Below are 18,920 nucleotides of genomic sequence, written 5' to 3'. Positions count from 1 at the left end.
GATGTGCCTTGCTTAAAATACCATAATAATCTTTGAACTTTATATGTGTTAACTGATTTTAATGTTTTCACTGTTTTCTATGTAAATGAAAAAGTTTTTAAGTAGATCTAGGTCTTGAAAATAGAATCCTAACCTCTGTTACTTCTGACTTATAGGGTATCTTTGTTACTAGGGTTCAACCTGATGGACCAGCATCCAACCTGCTACAGCCTGGTGATAAAATCCTTCAGGTAAGGCAGATACAAAGCAATGCTTTCCAAGGCCAATACTGAAACAAATAAGTGACTTGAGTTAAATGATTGAAAACAAGTTTTTATTACATTTCTTATTTGCCTTTACTGTTTTGGGATTGAGAGACAGATCAGAAACCAACTTAGCCTGGTAGAGTCCTATATTGTCAGTACCTGGCACATGGCAGGGGTTCTGCATATTTATTTAAATGAACGGTGTTACTTTGGGAATGTGAGAAGAATTGATATATACAAGAATCTATGCATAGTTATCAAGTGTAAGTAAGAAGAATGAAGCACCCAAATGTGGTATTGATGTAACTTTAGATGAGGGAGAAGGGACTGATTCATATTTAATTTCTCAATAATAATCTTGTTACTGTTTTAATAGTTTGAAATACATGGTTATTTCTCTCTACTTTCCCTGCTCAGATAGTTACCAAAATGGAAAGACCCCCCTCAACTCAGCTCAAAAGTGATCCTCTACCTTCTATTTACTGAACTCTGTCAAAGAATTGCAGAAAAGTAAAAACTCAATATAGATAAATTGTCTTGTAATCTTATTCTCACAAATATTTTTAACTAGCAAGATCATAAAAACTTAAGTTTTCAAAAATGATAATTATCTGAAAAGACTATGAATTACTCCAACCAATGTCACAGTAGAAATACCACCCAAAAGGTCCATGTCAATTTCATGCAGACAGAAGACCAACCAATGGATTTTCAAACATGCTTTTACAGGAATGACTATCAGAGTGCTGTCTATAATAATAGAAAACAGAAAACAGCCTTACTATCCAGTTAATATGAAAAAGGTTAAGTAGCTTATGACACGGAGAAGGCAATGGCACCCCATTCCAGTACTCTTGCCTGGAAAATCCCATGGATGGAGGAGCCTAATAGGCTGCAGTCCATGGGGTCACTAAGAGTTAGACACGACTGAGCAACTTCACTTTCTCTTTTCACTTTCATGCATTGGAGAAGGAAATGGCAACCCACTCCAGTGTTCTTGTCTGGAGAATCCCAGGGATGGGGGAGCGTGGTGGGCTGCCGTCTATGGGGTCGCACAGAGTCAGACACGACTGAAGTGACTTAGCAGCAGCAGCAGCTTATGACAAGGCATTTCTTTAGTGAAACACTGTATAGATTTTTAAGAGCCATCATTCAAACCAGATTTTTATTTATGTATACAGAGAGGTTAGTGATATGTTGTTGAGTGGCAGAAGTAGATTACATAAGAGTGAGTTATATGAACACTTTTGTATCCACCTGTTCATCTCTTGATATCTATATTGTGTGATTATACTACATGTACATTTATATATAAAACTGTGTCATGTTATGCAAAAAAAAAGACCAAACTGGTAGATGGTCTTTTGAGTTAAGACATTGAAACAAAAGAGACACAAAAAAGCTAAATACTTTCTTTACCGTTTAATTATCAAAGTTCTCTATTTTTTAATTGCATAGCTAGCCCTTTTGTCTTCAGCATTTTATATCATCTCTATAGAACTCACATTCATTATATGTAAGATGAACTGGTTTATACTACAGCTGAGGTGCCCTAACTCAAAAATTCAACTGTTCAATAATTTTATCAATTTCCATGGAAAACAGCTATGAATAAACTCACAATGTAACTACCTAACATTTAGTATATGGTGCTATTTAACAAAGGAAATAGCTAATTCTTTTCCTCTACTGAATTTTGAACAAATTATTTCAAATGTCAGAGTCTGTAAAAAATGAAGCCAGCTCATCTCAGATCTCCGATCTGTTAGAATGCCAGGCTGGATAGAGAAGTATCCCATAGCATGAAACAAGTTTGGAGACTTTGCCTTCAGCTGTGACAGAGAGGGACAGAAGACTTTTCTCTCCAGACTGAGAAAAGAAATATACTTAAATGGATATTAAAATATTCTATAGATGGAGAGATACAGATATAGATATCCTACAGAAGGAAATACCAATTAAGGTGATATCTAGTTGCAGGTTTAGAATATGCTCCTGGCTGTGAAATTCTAGAATGGTTACATGTGGGGAAATGAGGATTTAGTAAGTGTTTCTAGTCCCTGAGAAGTATACAACAACAGCAAAGTGCACAGAGAAATTAATTCTTAACACAAGAAGTAAAAAAGAATTAAAAGTGGAATCAAAGTCAGAAGAGCTGCCCCTGGGTTGTTTATTTTCCCCACAGAGGAGTCTCAAGGATGCAACATTTTATTTTTGCTGTAGAACTCATTTGTATCTAGTACAATAAAATCAAAGTCCATTTTCAGTAAAAGAAAAATGTACATAGACCTTCATCAAATAAATTGCTGTATTTACAGTTTCATTCATACTAGTTAAAAAGCACAAGTGGCCAATTATATTTTCTGAAGGAAATAAAAATGACTAATTCTAAACTGGAATCATTGTCAACATCAGATGTTGAGAGAAAATTAAATTTTTATCTCTTAATGATACTGTAGCTCTTAGTTTAAAGAACACTGGGATAAAAATGAACTTATAACATTGAGTAATCTATCACTTCAAGATTATTAGAATATAGCCTCACTGGAGCAAATTTATTTATAAATCTTAATGAAAGCATACAACCTGGAAAATCAAGGTAAAAGAAAAGAATAAAATCAATGAATGAGCTCCTCTGTAATGTGAGGGCAGTTTGGGGTTTGATCTAAATCAGTAGCAAGTAGCAAAAGATATGTAAAATAGCAAGAGATATACCTTTCCCAACCCTCCCCCAAGCCCAGAATTTATTATATAAGAGCTGTCTCTTTCTTTTCCTGTAACTTTTTTACCCACAACTCTCTTCTTATTCTGCGGTTGTATTATGAGCATGTTATTTGAGTCACATGAAAATGTGTGCATTAAGGAATGATGTTAATTAAAACATATTCACATGATTATTCTGTCATTTACTATTCATTTTCCTAGAATAAATGCTGTAATTCATGAGTATATTCAAATGACTGGCTAAAGTTTAGTAAGTCATTTTGCTTTAAGACAGGGTAGCATGAGGAAAGAGCACTCTGCTAGGGGAACTGACCCCTTACAGCTTCATCTTCTGTAAGGTCAAATTATAAAAGAGTGAGAGAGAGAAAGGGAAAGTGCATGGACCATAAAAAATGTTATTCAATTGAACCATGTGAACTTGCCAATATTTGACCATTTTTGAAGCGGCAGTTTTGTTGTTTTAACATCATAGTTTCTTTTTTCTAATATTCTTTCCAGTTAAAAAAGTCAACCTAATTATACATTTTACAATTTAAAATATATTTAAACATAGAAAATCCACTAATTATAGTTACTCTGTCCAAAAGATGAATAGACTGCCAAAAAAAATATGTATTGTACTTGATAACATGACTCACAATTGTAGGCCACTTGTAAGTATATTGTATCCTAGTCTATCACAGTAGTCAATTCCTATCCTCTTCATTCACCTGCCCTCTCACCTTCCCAAGACAAGAGCCTAACTTCATCAGGAGCAGAGAAATTAAATGATTTATAATTAGTTTATGATACCCAATTCTACTTTTCCAAAATTTTAATAGCTTTGAAATTTATAATCCAAAGTATATTCCTGGTCTATGGCTATCTCTCAGAGATACCAATATAGAATAATCAAAGAGATGATAATTCAAACAAACCAGATATATCCCTTTTTTTCTAATCTTGAAACACCTTGTCCCTACAATTCATACAGACAAGTTGAAAAACCACTCTCAACAAACATATCTGTCAAGTTTCACTAGTTATTGGTAAGCTATTAGGTCAGAGCATATGATATCTTGATGAAGCAGGAGTTATTCCAGGTTTAACAGAGAGGAGAAAAGAGGATGAGTAGAAGGAAGAATAAAAGTGAGAGTGAAAATGTTAGTCTGTCAGTCATGTCCAGCTCTTTACGACCCCATGGACTGTAGCCCACCAGGCTCCTCTGTCTATGGAATTCTCCAGGCAAGAATACTGGAGTGGGTTGCCATTTCCTTCCCCAGGGGAAGAATACCCATGGGCTGGACTGGCATATGTCTTCAGGAGCAGAGGTGAGAGCCTTATGCCAGACGGGTGAGTGTGGAGTACAATGAGAGAGGAGAGAGATCCCAAGCACAAAGAAAGAAAACCCTCTGATTTTATGGTTTCTCACTGAGTTGGAGAATTCAAACATAGACATGGCTTGGAGTGGGAATGGGGGTTAGAATAAGATGATGAGTTACAGCTTTCAAGGTTTAGAATGGAAAAAGAAAGTTTAGATTTCCCATAAGTCTAAATGAAATAAATGTCCATGAATGCCTGGGTCAGTTGTATACAGATATACAGTGCTATATCTATATACAATCACTGAATCAAACCTTCCTTGTCTGAGGGGAAGTTTTATACCTCTTTTAATGACCAGTAGGTATAGTTAGCTGCTAACAGTATTATCTTACTCAAAGTTTACTTATTCAACAACCTCAAACAAAGTTCTTTCGAAACACCATATTATTGTCACAAATTCATGCACTAGATCTCACGCCTTTTACTCCTAACAGAGACTTATTTCTTACTTGGAGTCTTTGGTCTAGTTTTCCAGACCATCGAGGGGAAAGCACATTGTAGGAAGCAAGAAGTCATAACCAACAGCTTTGCTGTCCAGGGAGAAAGAGAAACATCTTTTAAAAGAAAGAAACAAAATTCAAAAAGTACTCTTCAACTTAGAATACTGTTTCCCAATGGAATCTTTTAAAATATTTCTTTTTTAAGAGTTGTTTACTCAAATAAGTTTCAGAGCCACTTCAAAATCTATCCTTTGTTTCAGAATTTCACAATGTTCTAAGCATATTAAGAACCTGAAATATCTTACATTTCTCAACATACTTAACCATACAACCATCTTCACCAGCAACATCAGTTAGCTATTTCCACAAAATACACTTAGGGAAATGTCTTTGATGGAAGAAACTAATTGGCTTCATTGAAAAGTGTTCACATTCATAATTATTATCATGAGTCACTAAGAATGGGTTAGTCAATAAGAATGTTTATTTCTCTGAATTCTTTACAATTTCTTCCCCAAAAAGGCCACAAAAAGTAAAGAGGAGACATCTTTGTAATGGTTAAAATGAAGTCAGTCAGTCAGTTCAGTTGCTCAGTCATGTCCAACTCTTTGCGACCCCATGGACTGCAGCACCCCAGGCCTCCCTGTCCATCACCAACTCCCAGAGTTTACTCAAACTCATTGAATTGGTGATGCCATCCAACCACCCCATCCTCTGTCATCCCCTTCTCCTCCCGCCTTCAATCTTTCCCAGCATCAGGGTCTTTTCCAATGAATCAGTTCTTTGCATCAGGTGGCCATAAGATTGGAGTTCAGCTTCAGCATCAGTCCTTCCAATGAATATTCAGGACTGATTTCCTTTAAGATTGACTGGTTGGATCTCCTTGCAGCCCAAGAGACCCTCAAGAGTCTTATCCAACACCACAGTTCAAAGGCATCAATTCTTCAGCACTCGGCTTTCTTTATAGTCCAAATCTCACATCCATACATGACTACTGGAAAAACCATAGCTTTGACTAGACAGACCTTTATTGGCAAAGTAATGTCTCTGCTTTTTAATATGCTGTCTAGGTTGGTCATAACTTTTCTTCCAAGGAGTAAGCGTCTTTTAATTTCATGGCTGCAGTCACCATCGGCATGAAGTATGGGACCCTTAAAGAAATAAAGTATTTGGAAATTTCACTAAAGCATTTCCCAACAAGACTAAATGTGTTAACATTTTCTATAGTTGATCTCTTTTGGTGGTTGAAAATCAAAACATCAGAGAGGATTGAGGAACGGTGGGCAGGGGGGTAGGTGGTGAGTGGGTTCAGTATTATGTAATGCTTAGTGTTCAGAGAATGATAAAGTACATTTGAAAAACATTTTTTATAATACTGTTTGGTTAGAAGATAACCAAAAATAATTTTTTTAATGTGCATGGTTTTATGTGCCAGAATTTCACTGCATGTCTTTATCCATTTGCTTTGTTCATAATCTATATAGTTCAGCACAGATAACTAATTAGAGATTGAGTAAATACTTTTTGCAAATCAAAAAAATTATTTTGTGTACTAAGTAAAACACGAAAAACAATAAAGACAAATTAAGTTCATTAAGCTGGTTCTAACTTCCATACTTTGAATAAAGTAAAAATAGCATCAATTAAGTACCCATATTATGTCATTTATAGCACACAACCACCCTGCAAGGTATCTATTGTTGACAGAGGCTAAATCTTTATTTGAGCTTCTTCCATTATACCATGCTGATTCTACTGAGGTAAATTTTACTGATAGCAACCTGTTCATCACATTTTCTACTTATTGATTTGGAAAATATGCATTCAATGTTGATGATGTACAAAATATTGTGCCAAGCAATGTAAACAATGTAATAGGGATTTGTAACTAACTTTCTGCCCAGGAAGTAGACATGTCCGAAATTACCTAGAGCAGAAAATGGAGGAAGAGAGACAGGGAAAAGCTGACTTCAAACACGTAATAAAATCCATTCCCAGTATGTCTTCTTTTAACAGCAAGCTCTCTACAAAAACAGAAGCCAACCTGGCTACAAGTATTGCCTGAAACTGAGAGGTTGATTTTTGCAGTTCCTTTTGTGGTAAGGTAAAAGACATAAAGTGTAGGTTGTTGGGAAACTGCTTTCGAACAACATAGGGAATTCATTTGTTAGAAATATTCATTCAACATATTTGATAAGAGGAAAACAGGCATTCTAAAATCAAAGCAGATAAATAAGTAAATATCTTCAGGATTACTATGTATTATCAGTTTCATGCCGGAATTTCTATACAAATAATAGACAAAGTCTTCAGTTTAGTCTTTTCTATTTTGTCTTGTCTTTTTTTGAGCCTGAACTCATGAAACATGCAAGCTGCAGCACATGAGTACATTTAAGACAGAAGAGAAATTCTTATGTATGTTTTAGTCTATCAAGATTTTTTAATACTATAATAAAAGCCACTGAGACATTGAACTTTCTCACCTCTAAAAAATGCAGTGTAAAATTTTCATGGGAACTCTCTAAGAATTAAAGGTCTGTAGTTCAGATTTTTGATAGAAAGGAAAATTTTTCAAATGACTTTCATATAGTCAATGTAGTATTGATTATACAGTATACTCAGCCCTAAATATATCCTAATATTTAATGAAATTAAAATTCTGCAGTGGGAAATAATTCCAGGTAGTTAATGTGAAGCATAATTGTAATTACCTAAGATACCCACTATTTTGTCTCTTAATGTCTGGCTCTCAGGATTAGACAACATGAAGTCCAATAACTCTAATAAGATTGCCGTATATTTTCATTTTCCTTCGTCCTGAGTTATACACATATATATTCACATATATATTCAAAGTACACTCTATTAATGTAAAGAATCTGCCTGCAATCTGGGAGACCTGGGTTTGATCTCTGGGTTGGGAAGATCCCTTGGAGGAGGACATGGCAACCCACTCGAGTGTTCTTGCTTAGAGAATCCCCCTGGACAGAGGTGTCTGGCGGGCTACAGTCCATGGGGTCACAAAGAGTCGGACACGACTGAGCTACAAAGCACAACAGCAATATATATCTAATAATAAGATATATGTCTACTGGCCTTTTAAATGTTTGTCCCTTGAAGGGGAGTTTAAATCAATTCGAAATCATATAACAAATCTCTAATCCCATTTCTCCTTTGCATCCTAAGAAGAGTCATGCTCTCCTTCTTATTGGATAATCCCACCAATTTTGTGGCCAAACCTTCTGAGAAACTAGTTTTTAAATACAAAGTTTTGAATAATAAGAATACAATGAAATTCATGGAGAATTACAGCACCCTCTGGAAAATGTCTATGGCATAAACATTCATAATTTAGCCACTTAAAACATTTACCAGAAGGAAATCAAAGATAAATTCAGAAAGGAACAAGAGGCTGAAATCCAGAAACTGAGTATGTTTTTCAGTAAATTGATAAGCTGTAATTGCAAAGCTCTACTTTTTGTTCGAATTGCAAATATTATGTTCATTAACCCTCCATCTTTTCATGTCTAAATCATGCAAAGGAGCAATTTAAAAACATTTTGTGGCACAGATGTTAACTGGAATTAAAATAAGGAAGGATACCTTTGTAAATGATGTTGCTATAGTAAAATGATCCTTTATGCTTCAAATCAGTTAAAGTCAGAAATCAATGAATTATGTACTCTTGAAGCACAGAATTTTCTGAGTATCTTTTCTTTTGTAGATTGTTTTCTTTTTAACTTCATTTTTACTTACTAAACCATTCAGTTAAGTTGCAATTTCCTCAAAATTGAACATATTTTATTATAATCCATGAGACTCTGTATTTATATAAAACATATATGTAGCCAAATTTTACAACATATTTTAAAGCTTCATTAATTTATTAATAGGATTTGTTCTTCAAATTGTCTTTTGTATTTATATTATATATATTCAAAATATCAAATGCATAAATGTAGATTATGTGCATTTACATTTCAAAGCATTATCAAATTTAAACTCTGCAATTAAATGGAATAGTATCCTCCTTTATTTCCTCAGCTCTTCTAATCACACACATGAAGCAGCCACAAGACTTTTCTAACCGAAATATTGTGATTCTTCTAAACTTCATGTGGATTGGAAAAGTCCCACATACATGTAGTAACATAACTGTTTGACTCCCTGTCTGAACCATCCAAGATGTAAGCCAGATAGCCATAATCACTTTAAGAAATACAATATAATTTTTTTCTGTCTCTTCTAACAATGGAAGAAGAAAGTTCTCTACAACTGAGATTTTATCTTTTCCTTCCATTCAAACACCTCTCTTCTTGCCTTTCCTGGCATCATGCCCACCGTAGTGTTCCATGTCAAGAAATAGCTCAATTAATCTTAAAAAGTGAATTCACTGAATGAGTCTGTGACACTTAATGAACCTAAAAACATTTGTTTCAACCTCACAACACCCAGTGAAATGAATTGTGTCAAGTTACAGAGTCATGACATAAATTCCCATCTAGACACTAGCTGTGTGAGCTTGGATATTTCATGTAATCTCGTTGATCTTCACAATTCTCATCCAAAAAATTGCTAAGAAAACAAAACAAAGCAAAGCAAAAATTAAAAATTGCTAAGATTAACTAAAATAGTTCCTTCCTCTGACATTTTGCCCTTCTGTTCTTGTTACTATTCTTGTTACTTAATGAAAATTGTATTTCTGAAATTCAAGAAAGTAATAGTGAAGTAATATTAATAGTAGTAGCTAACGTTTATTGATTGTTTAGTGTGCCAGGCCTTGTCCCTAAGCAGCTGACATATGTTAACTCATTTAATTTTTAATAAACTTTCTAAGATAGTTTACTTTCTGATCTTTCAGAATCATTTTGGTAATTTGAAGCCATTCCCAGGAAGTCTCTAGCTGTGGTCTTTTAAATAGGCCCCTTGAGATTCACCAAAGTTCTGGCTTAGAGCCAAAACATTTCTGGGGACTAGAATTACAGGTAGAGTCCTACTGTTTGTTTGACTCAATGATCTAATTTATCAACTTGCTTATTTCCTTCTGGGAAATCAGTTCTTTGCCTTTCCAACTATATAACGATCATTTATATAGTTACAAAGCATGTACTTTGTACTTACAAAGCATGAAAACTAAAAGCTGATGCTTTAAAGTGGTATTAAAAGCTAAATTTATACAAGGGGTTTCCCTAGCCTTGTATCAGAACCTGGATGGTGGGTCTGAATATCTTGAAGCCTGATTTACTGGAAACGGACCCAGATTCCATACCAGAGTTCATCTAGCTACATTTTTTTCCCTGCTGTTTCCTCTGTGAGGCAGAAAACTGAAGCCACTAGAAAATACTTGATCACCTTGGATTTCCTGCTGCCTTTATGAGCCCTCTGCCTTGACCCTCATCAGGACAACCCTTTCCAGTTCTCTTCCTGCCAGTTTTCCTGTTCCCTCCACTCAATGCACCTGTCTTCTTCCTTTAGTTCAGCCAGCAGGCCCGAGTCAGCTTTCTGTCATCCTCTGGCAGAAAAGAGTGGGCCCTCTTTCATTTTTCCCTCCCTCACTTCAGACAGATTTACCTAGATGCCCAGGTCCATGGGGTCACAAAGAGTTGAACGTGACTTAGCAACAGAGCAAGAACGACAAGGTCAACAGCAAACACCATCTTTCAGTTCTGCTCCTCGAATCCAAAGCTGCGGCCAATCCTGCTCTCCTCCCTAGATTTTCCTTCTTTCACAATGCTCCCTTTTAAACTTGTTTTCTGATGATTCTCTCAGCATTCCATGTGGTGAATACCAGCCTGCAGTAAAACCTAATGCCTGTTGCTAAAGGGCCACTCTGACCTCCTTCCTGAACTCCAGACTTTCATTTCCAAATGGATGATCAACAGTTCCTTGCATGTGTTGCCAGTACCACAAACTCCATTGTTTTCCTGACTAAGCCTGCTGCTTCTCCAAAATTTCCATTTTCTGTTAACAGCATCATAATTTGATTTTTCATTTATATCTTATGCCCTTATCCAATCAGATGCCTAAAAGTTTTCTCCTTTTTAATGTTCCCTTTCAGGTCTCACTGCCCTAGCAGACGGTCTCAGTCTTTCTGCTTTTGAGATGGTTCACATGTAACTACAACAACAGCAATTAAGCCAGAGTTAAAAATTAAAACTATAAGAATGAGAGGTTCAGCATTTCTTTAGATTCTAATTTAGGACTAAGTGTTATTCTTACAAGTACTCAAGTTAAATTAAACCTGTTAGGAATCTGAATGAGAATTATAGCTTTGAAACCATGATGTACTAGGCATCACCACAGTTTCCCTTGACTTCAACATTCCTTCCTTGCCAAAGCTGCTTCTCTTATTTGAGATTCTGCATAAATTGAAAATAAAGAAGTGGAAAATTGGTGTAAAAAAAACTGCAGTAGGAGATAAGATAGCAACTATTTTAAGGACAAAATGCTGATTAATTTATCATGATCAATGAAATAGCAGTTCAAATCACTGGGAGCAATTGTAATGTTACTATTTCAGTAAAGTATTGCAAGAAATAATAAGAAGGAATATTATAGTATCAGATGATTCAGCCCTAGTTTAGCTGTGTGACCTCAGGAATGTTGCTTAACCTCGCTGAGGTGTAACTCTTTCATTTATAAAAATAACAAAACTAGCCTAGATCACCCAGAAATTAATTCATTTCTGAATGGGATTGAGAACCACTGATAGAAATAATGAATATATTTGCCTTTAACAATGAGGGAAATAGAAGTTATCTTTTTAATATTAAAATGTTTAAATTAAGAACTTTTCAGTGAGTCGAAATAAGATTTAACTATACCATATGTTTTGTTTTGCACAAGTGAAACATTTGACAGAGTTGGTGGGTTTATCAGTTCAGTTCAGTTACTCAGTTGTGTCTGACTCTTTGCAACCCCATGGACTGCAGCAGGCGAGGCTTCCCTGTCCATCACCAACTCCCGGAGCTTGCTCAGACTCTTGTCCATCATGTTGGTGATGTCATCCAACCTTCTCATTCTCTGTCATCCCCTTCTCCTCCCGCCTTCAATCTTTCACAGCATCAGGGTCTTTTCCAATGAGTCAGTTCTTTACATCAGGTGGCCAAAGGATTGGAGTTTCAGCTTCAGCATCAGTCCTTCCAATGAATATTCAGGACTGATTTCCCTTAGGATTGACTGGTTGGATCTCTTTGCAGTCCAAGGGACTCTCAAGAGTCTTCTCCAACACCACAGTTCAAAAGCATCAATTCTTCAGTGCTCAGCTTTCTTTATATCAGTGATTATATGTCAGAAAGGCAATGGTCCTATGAACACTTCTAAACAACATCAACAGAATTCCTGCAAAAACAAAATAAATCAGAACAAGAACAAAATAGCTATCATATTTCAAGTGTATCTGTGTGGTACTTACTGGTGTTTCTCTGTGATTTGCATAGTGGATAGCATTATACTAGGACAATCCTAAGTAGGATATACTAGATACTTGATAAGTATTTGTTGAATTAATAAATTGAGTTGAAGTTGAGTAAAATTAATTAGTTGTTTCCATAGTTACAATTCTGGTGTGAATTTTAAAAACACATGACTTTTGGTTGCTCATACTCTCTTGAATCTTATTATTAGAGACAATGTGATAAACAAGTGTCTTGTATTGATGACCCTGTTTATTTGTGTGTTTACAGGCCAATGGACATAGTTTTGTACATATGGAACATGAAAAAGCTGTATTACTACTGAAGAGTTTCCAGAACACAGTAGACCTAGTTATTCAACGTGAGCTTACTGTCTAAATATTTTTTATAAATAGTGAAGATACGTCTAGCCAGACCTAATGTTCAAATAAATTTATACATAGAAACAAATTTTGCCAATTGCTGGACCAATGGCAAACATTAGTGCCAAATGTATAATATTATAATGTTAGCACTGATCATCCTTAAAAATGTTAACTATATAAATATGATGTTCATGTGGTTATGTATTAGTTTTAATTGTCAGCCTCTGGCTGTGCATTGGTGCAGTTTTGGTTTTGATTTTGTTTTTTTTTTAATTGAATAAGTTTCTTCTCAAAGTGGATTTCATATAATTTCGGAGCACGGAAGCACACACAAGCTCTTTATGAATTCTGCTCTCCATCAGAAACACTGCCTCAAAATTGTATATGCCTTTATATAGAAAATACAAATATAAAGAATTGTAATTCCCATAAAATATTTCTAGCACAAAGTATATGTTGGCATATAAACAAAAAGAATATAGATTAAAAAAACAATATTTTCATAAATTAAACATCTCGGATTGAGAAAGAAAATATATCTTAAAATAAGACTTTACTATATTGAATCTTTTTCAATAAAAATTACAAGATAATGCCTTATGAAAGTAACTGTACATATGGTCTAAAGTGTTTATATTTGGTTCCATATTCATTTGCTAAATTCTCATAACACAGAGTGAAATATTCCATCAGTTAGCCATTTACCTCTGGGACCTGAATAAAAGATAGAACAACCTAATTTGTTCAATGCCTTTAGCTAATTACAATACAGACAGAGTTAAGAAACAGACTAAAGGTCATTGTAGATAAATCTTTTTCACCACAAATGTAAGCAGTGAATGATGGGTGGCAGCAAGGTGTTGCTTTATTTCCTTCAAGTTTATGTTGATTATATACTGTAGCCCTGTGATTTCTTTACTTGTAAATGTGGAATTTATTTGTGTGTTGCTTTATCCAATTTGCTACTTTTAAATCATTTTAAATGAGTTTGGGGTATTGATAAAATTTATCATTAAGAAAGACTATTGTTAGAAAGTTATGGGGGTGATAAAATAAACTTTGGTATTTAAATATGAAACTTCAAATATAATTTCTCAGAGCCATGGTCTATCTGTATTACTAATTTCCATGCCCACCTTGGAGGGCAAAGTAGAGAAAATATCTTTTTTCCCCCCAAAATTGCAAAGTACATATAATCTTAAATTTTGTCTCACTGAAGAGAAAGATAAGATAATCATTAATATAGAATTAGTTATTTTTACATTGGAAATGTTTTCCTTTACAAATGATCAAAATTCATTTTATAACCCTTTAAAAATGTTTCTTTTATATATTAGTCATTCATTTGATTAAAATATTAATTTCAAATTCCAGAATAATTTCCCAGAGTTGCTTATATGCATTCTCTCTCATATTTTGACATAGCTCTCTTTTTTTAAATATATATAATAAATTTACTTTACATGCCAGTGTTCCAAGTATTTTGTTAAGATTTTCACAATAGTATCACATATTGATGTCACCAAAGCTCTGAGAGTAATATTTGTAAGTTAACTGTTTTATGGGGACATTGAAAATATTGTATTTTTGTAGGGTCTATTAAAATGAGTGTCACTTACTAGAAGTACAGTGGTATTTTTTTGGCAATAGAATTTGTCACTTGAAGGCAAATGATACTTCACTTTATAGATGATGCACTAATTTTGATGTTGCTTTATGTCAGGGTGACATTATACTATGATTTTATAGGCTTTGATATTTAGCAAATGATTAAATGATTGGCCTATTTAATATGCTTCCCAGAAGTAACTTTTAAATGCATTTTAATATATTGACAATTTCTGATGAGAAATGTCTTTCAGAGCCTAATTTTTTCTTTGCCAAAAACTCACACCAAACCACCATACCAGCCACTATATTAGGATGATCTTCAGTAGTCGAGATAGAGGCCCTCACTGGCTTCCCAAGATCACGTAAAGGAGAAACAAACTCATGGGTGTAGTTTGGTAGCCATGAAGCAGCTCCGGTCATCCCACTAGTTTTGTTTAATCTTTCATGGGATAATTGGAAGAAGAGCCAGATAAAGGACTTCCCAAGTCTTTTTTTCTTATGTCAGGTTTCCACTTCAAACACAGGGTCTCAGGAGATGTTTCTGAGGCCAAGCGGAGAGAACCATGATCTAGTAAACCCTCTGCCACTCCTGATGTGACAATATTGTCTTGGGCCATGCGTTACTCCTTCCTGTTCTCAGGAAATGAGAAAAAGAGAAAAGGGACCCTGACCAACTGGAAAGGAAAGCTGATGTGCAAAGCACCTCATTGTCAATTGTACTGCCATGCTGCATACTGAAAAAAGGCAGGTAATGAGAAGAGGTATTTTTTCTTTTTTTTTTAGGTTGACTGAAAAAAATCATTGATCACTTAAGGGGGAAAAGATTCTTATTGATTCCATGGGTGACCAAAACCAATAATACACAAATTTGTGGTATTGGTTTTTTTGGAAGGACTGGTTTTGCTGTTTGAATTAGCATTTGGTTTATGTTAACAAAAACGAACAAGCAAAAGTTAGGGGTGTGCCTTTAAAAAAGAAAAATCAACAGCCACAAAAAAAAGGAGTGGAATTCATGATGACTCCAATAGACTCACCTTGGTCTTGGATTTTTATTAGGATCTTTCTGCTGAGAAAGCTGTCTTATACCTGACATGAGTAAGACATAATGGGAGGGAATGAGAAAAGTATTAGGTGAAAAGAATAAGCATTGAAAATTGCTAGTAGAATTGTTGCAGATTTTGTAAGCCAAATAGACATTAGTGGACTTTTTTTTTTTTACTATTTACATGGCTTATTATACATTGGCACCAAAGCTCTCTTATGATAATTCTAGCTTACCAGAAAACACAAGCTACCTAAACAAACATAACACTTTCAAAATATAAGGACCTTTTGACAAGAAATATTGAAAGTCAGTATAACATACAAATATTTATATAATGATAATTTATTGCTCATTGAAATCTATCAAATATATGTGTCCCAGTTATTAAGAAGTGTAATTACATAGATAAACAATCTGGGCCTTATGTTGGATTACCACCTTCAGGATGGAAAGCAGTTTTAAAGAGAGAGTGACAAATCAGGATTGATTAGTTCTTAACCTTAAAAATGATTCCACATATATCACTAATATAATTACTTATTAGAAGCAGGACTGAGATATGTTTTACTAGGTGAGCTAAAGAAAGGGAGTATTTAAAGGCAGGAAAACTTTGAAAAAGTTAATTTTATATATTCATACATTACATGACAAGTATCTGAATTTGGCAAAATGACTGATGAAGGAAAACATTTTACTTTTAATCATAAAATCTATTTAATATCTCCACCACAATTTAAAGCCTTGGAAAACAGTGTGTGTTTGCCAACTTGCCTTTCTATTGGCTTTTAATGCTGTCCTCAGTAAATTTCTGCCCCTTGTTGCCACACAGATCAAGAGTCTATTCTGACAACTTCACACCTAGCAAAGGGCACCACAACATAACCAGATAAAAAACCATGTTGGCAGAGGACCACCACTCTAAGTCTTTGGTAAATTCAATCAACATCTTTGGCTGATTCTTGATACGCTGACCAAATAACAGGTTTTTTGAATCACTGGGTCAGTAAAAAGTTGTGCAAATAATAAAATCTAATCAGTTAAGAAGATGGGTCCTTTATGTAGTATCAAGAAAAACAAGGTTGAGTTTTCCTCTCATAGAAATGCTAAATCATTCTGAGGCTTAATAAAATGTTCAGACACTGGGTTGGTGATGTGCCCTCTCTTTTGGTTGTATTAGAGTTGCCTGATCACCTGGGAATTGGGAGGACATCTTCAATCTGCATGAACTTTTCTCCTTAGTAATACACCTTCCATTAAGAAAAGCATCCTGGCTTGGCCCAGAGTATTGCCCCATCACTCTCAGCACAACCATCCCCCAAGTATACAATATAGCGAGAAAATAGAGTGTGGGCTGTGGAAAGATAAATGTGCAACAAAGAAACCACGTAGGTCAATATTATAGGAGATCCCAGTCATCACCTCTCCTAGGCATCCCTTCAACCTCATTTGATCTAAACTCTTCAGAGAATGTATTTTGAAACACTCTCCCATACGAAACCAAGGCAGAAACGATCAAGTTTTCTTGTTGTGTTCTGAACCTTCTGGTGCACGTTTGGGTTCTAGAATGCAAAACTAACCTCTCCTCCTCACTGCTGTTGCTGCTATAGACCCATACCTCCAACTCCCCATGACGTTCCAAAGGCAGATGACTGCTTCTGTCCTGCTGACACAAGGATAAGAGGTCCCCTTAGAGTTCTGTTTGGAGACCCCTGACTATCAACTGATGGTTCCAGATTCTGGTTTGGGAGGAAATTTCTTGGGTGATCGAGGAACCTAGCATAGTAGCATTAACCAGGGCTCAAAGGTGGAGCATGTATCATGTCCCCGACAACATCAAAGCTTGTGTGCAAGGGTGAAGCTGGCAGTGCTTCAATAGAACTGTTTCCACTTCTGTTTTTGAAACATTGGATTTTACTACATTGAGGACTCTCTCTGAGGCTCCCAGCTGATTGTCATGGGGACAAGTTCCAATCATCCTCACCTTTGACGCTGTCTGCAAGAGAATGATTGGGAAATACTGTCTTATGATAGTATAAGCTCCATGATTTTAACTTTGGAGAATTCAAAGATTTCTGATAAATGGACGGGGAAAGTCTACTGTTAAGTTTTGAATAAAGAGGGTAAATGAAAACCTAGGAATTTTATTAAAACCTTGGGCTTTTAACTATGTGATTTTCATAATCTTCTCTGAGAGCAGTTCTATAGGAAGTAAAGAGAGAAAAACAGAGAAGGAAAATAATTCACCGGCCCTATCTTTAGAAGCATTATTTTATCTGGTAGCTTTTTCCCTGTTGGATTTTGATGTGTAACAGTGAGCTCTTGCTTTGCAACAACCCAGTGAGCACTGAATAAGATAAGAAATAGACCTGGATGTAAAGCAGGCACAGATGAGAAGTTTATCTCTACAGCCACACCGACCTCCCCCAATTTTCCTAGGCTGCAAAACTCTCTTTTCTTGGCCTAATTTTGTATTTTGTTAATAGCAGCACCTCAGAGTAGAAGATTGTGAAATTCAAGCAGTGTTTATGTAGAAAGCAATGAAATCCTGTGACTATGAGGGTTAAAGTCTTATCCCTTTTTTGTGGGTGGGGAGGCTTTTAAAATATTTCATTTTTTAAGCTAGTATAACTCTTAACATGTGTAGAAAAGGATGTTGAGGGGAAAAGTTAAATGAATCATCCAATCTTTCTCTACTTTTGAAAAAGCATATTTTTTCTCAAATCTATCCCTGTTACACAATTGTATTATTTGTGTCAGTTTTTTTTTCCCTTCTTTAAAATAACAGGATGAGTAAGCAACCTAAAAATAGTCAAGTAACTCTATACCTAGAGTAAAACATCTTAATACAGAGACACTTTCATCAGCAAACTCTGTAATTCCTCCATAGGAGAACCGTAGCTGAATCTCAGATGCCTAAGGTATGTCATTCATAAATTGAAAACATTTGGGGACAGTTTATTGGAGAATATAACAGAAACATTAAATGTGATGTTAACAAATATTTGTTGAGCATCAGCTATATACCAGGCACTATGAGGGCTTGAACATGGTCTTCTCTGCACAGAATCTCACAATCAAGTGAAAAGATGGGAGAACGTCCAGATCAAAAAGAGTACAAGGCCATATGGTGAGTCCCTGTGTCCCTGCCCTCAGCCCATGCAATGCAAAAGGAAGCAGCATCCTTATCTAGTCAAATCTCTTTGCGGTTTGAGCATGTTACATTTGGAGCTATAAATAGGTCTTCCTACTGGGTTCTATGGTCTTTGGGAGGCTGTATGAGTATTTCCCAAGACTTAGGACAATATTTGAGAGGCTAGAAGTGGCAAGAGTGGATGCCTTACTGGACAAGATAAATAGCAACTGTAATCCTTTGACTCTGTGAAAGAAAATTTTACCAATTTGTTCCAAAGAAGAGAGAGACTATTAGAAAAAAATGATATCCTTCAACCTGGCTCTGCAGTGTGCCTGTATGTCCCTGACATGATGGAAGAAAGAGATAGAAGCTGTATTTTTAAAGGCTTGTTTGATTGAAGAGATGTGTTTGATTGAAGAGATTCTTCTATGCTTAATGTCTCCAAAGGATCCCTCCTATGACCACTGCTTCTTACAAGCCATCAGAAAGCATGTGAGTCCAGAGGATCAATATTAGAATCACTCATGACCCACAGAGAAATGCAATGAGTTGAATATTCATTCAGCTGGCTGCATGTCAT

At 35.4% G+C, this 18,920-nt stretch overlaps 1 protein-coding gene across 2 annotated transcripts in view; it reads left to right on the top strand.

Annotated features, from left to right (window-relative positions):
* Positions 1 to 14,175, top strand: part of LRRC7 (leucine rich repeat containing 7) — a 575,718-nt gene extending 561,543 nt beyond the window's left edge. For both annotated transcript variants that reach the window (XM_043877735.1, XM_043877734.1), the window contains 2 exons: positions 156 to 230; positions 12,457 to 14,175. In XM_043877735.1, coding sequence (XP_043733670.1) covers positions 156 to 230; positions 12,457 to 12,564 — 183 coding nt within the window. In that variant the 3' untranslated portion in view covers positions 12,565 to 14,175. The remainder of the gene's footprint in view (positions 1 to 155; positions 231 to 12,456) is intronic.
* Positions 14,176 to 18,920: the final 4,745 nt, after the last annotated feature.

This window comes from Cervus elaphus, chromosome 20 (genome assembly GCF_910594005.1).
Source record: "Cervus elaphus chromosome 20, mCerEla1.1, whole genome shotgun sequence".
Lineage (NCBI taxonomy): Eukaryota > Metazoa > Chordata > Mammalia > Artiodactyla > Cervidae > Cervus > Cervus elaphus.
The sequence above is the reverse complement of the archived record's forward strand: the minus strand, read 5'-3'. Positions and strand labels throughout refer to the sequence as shown.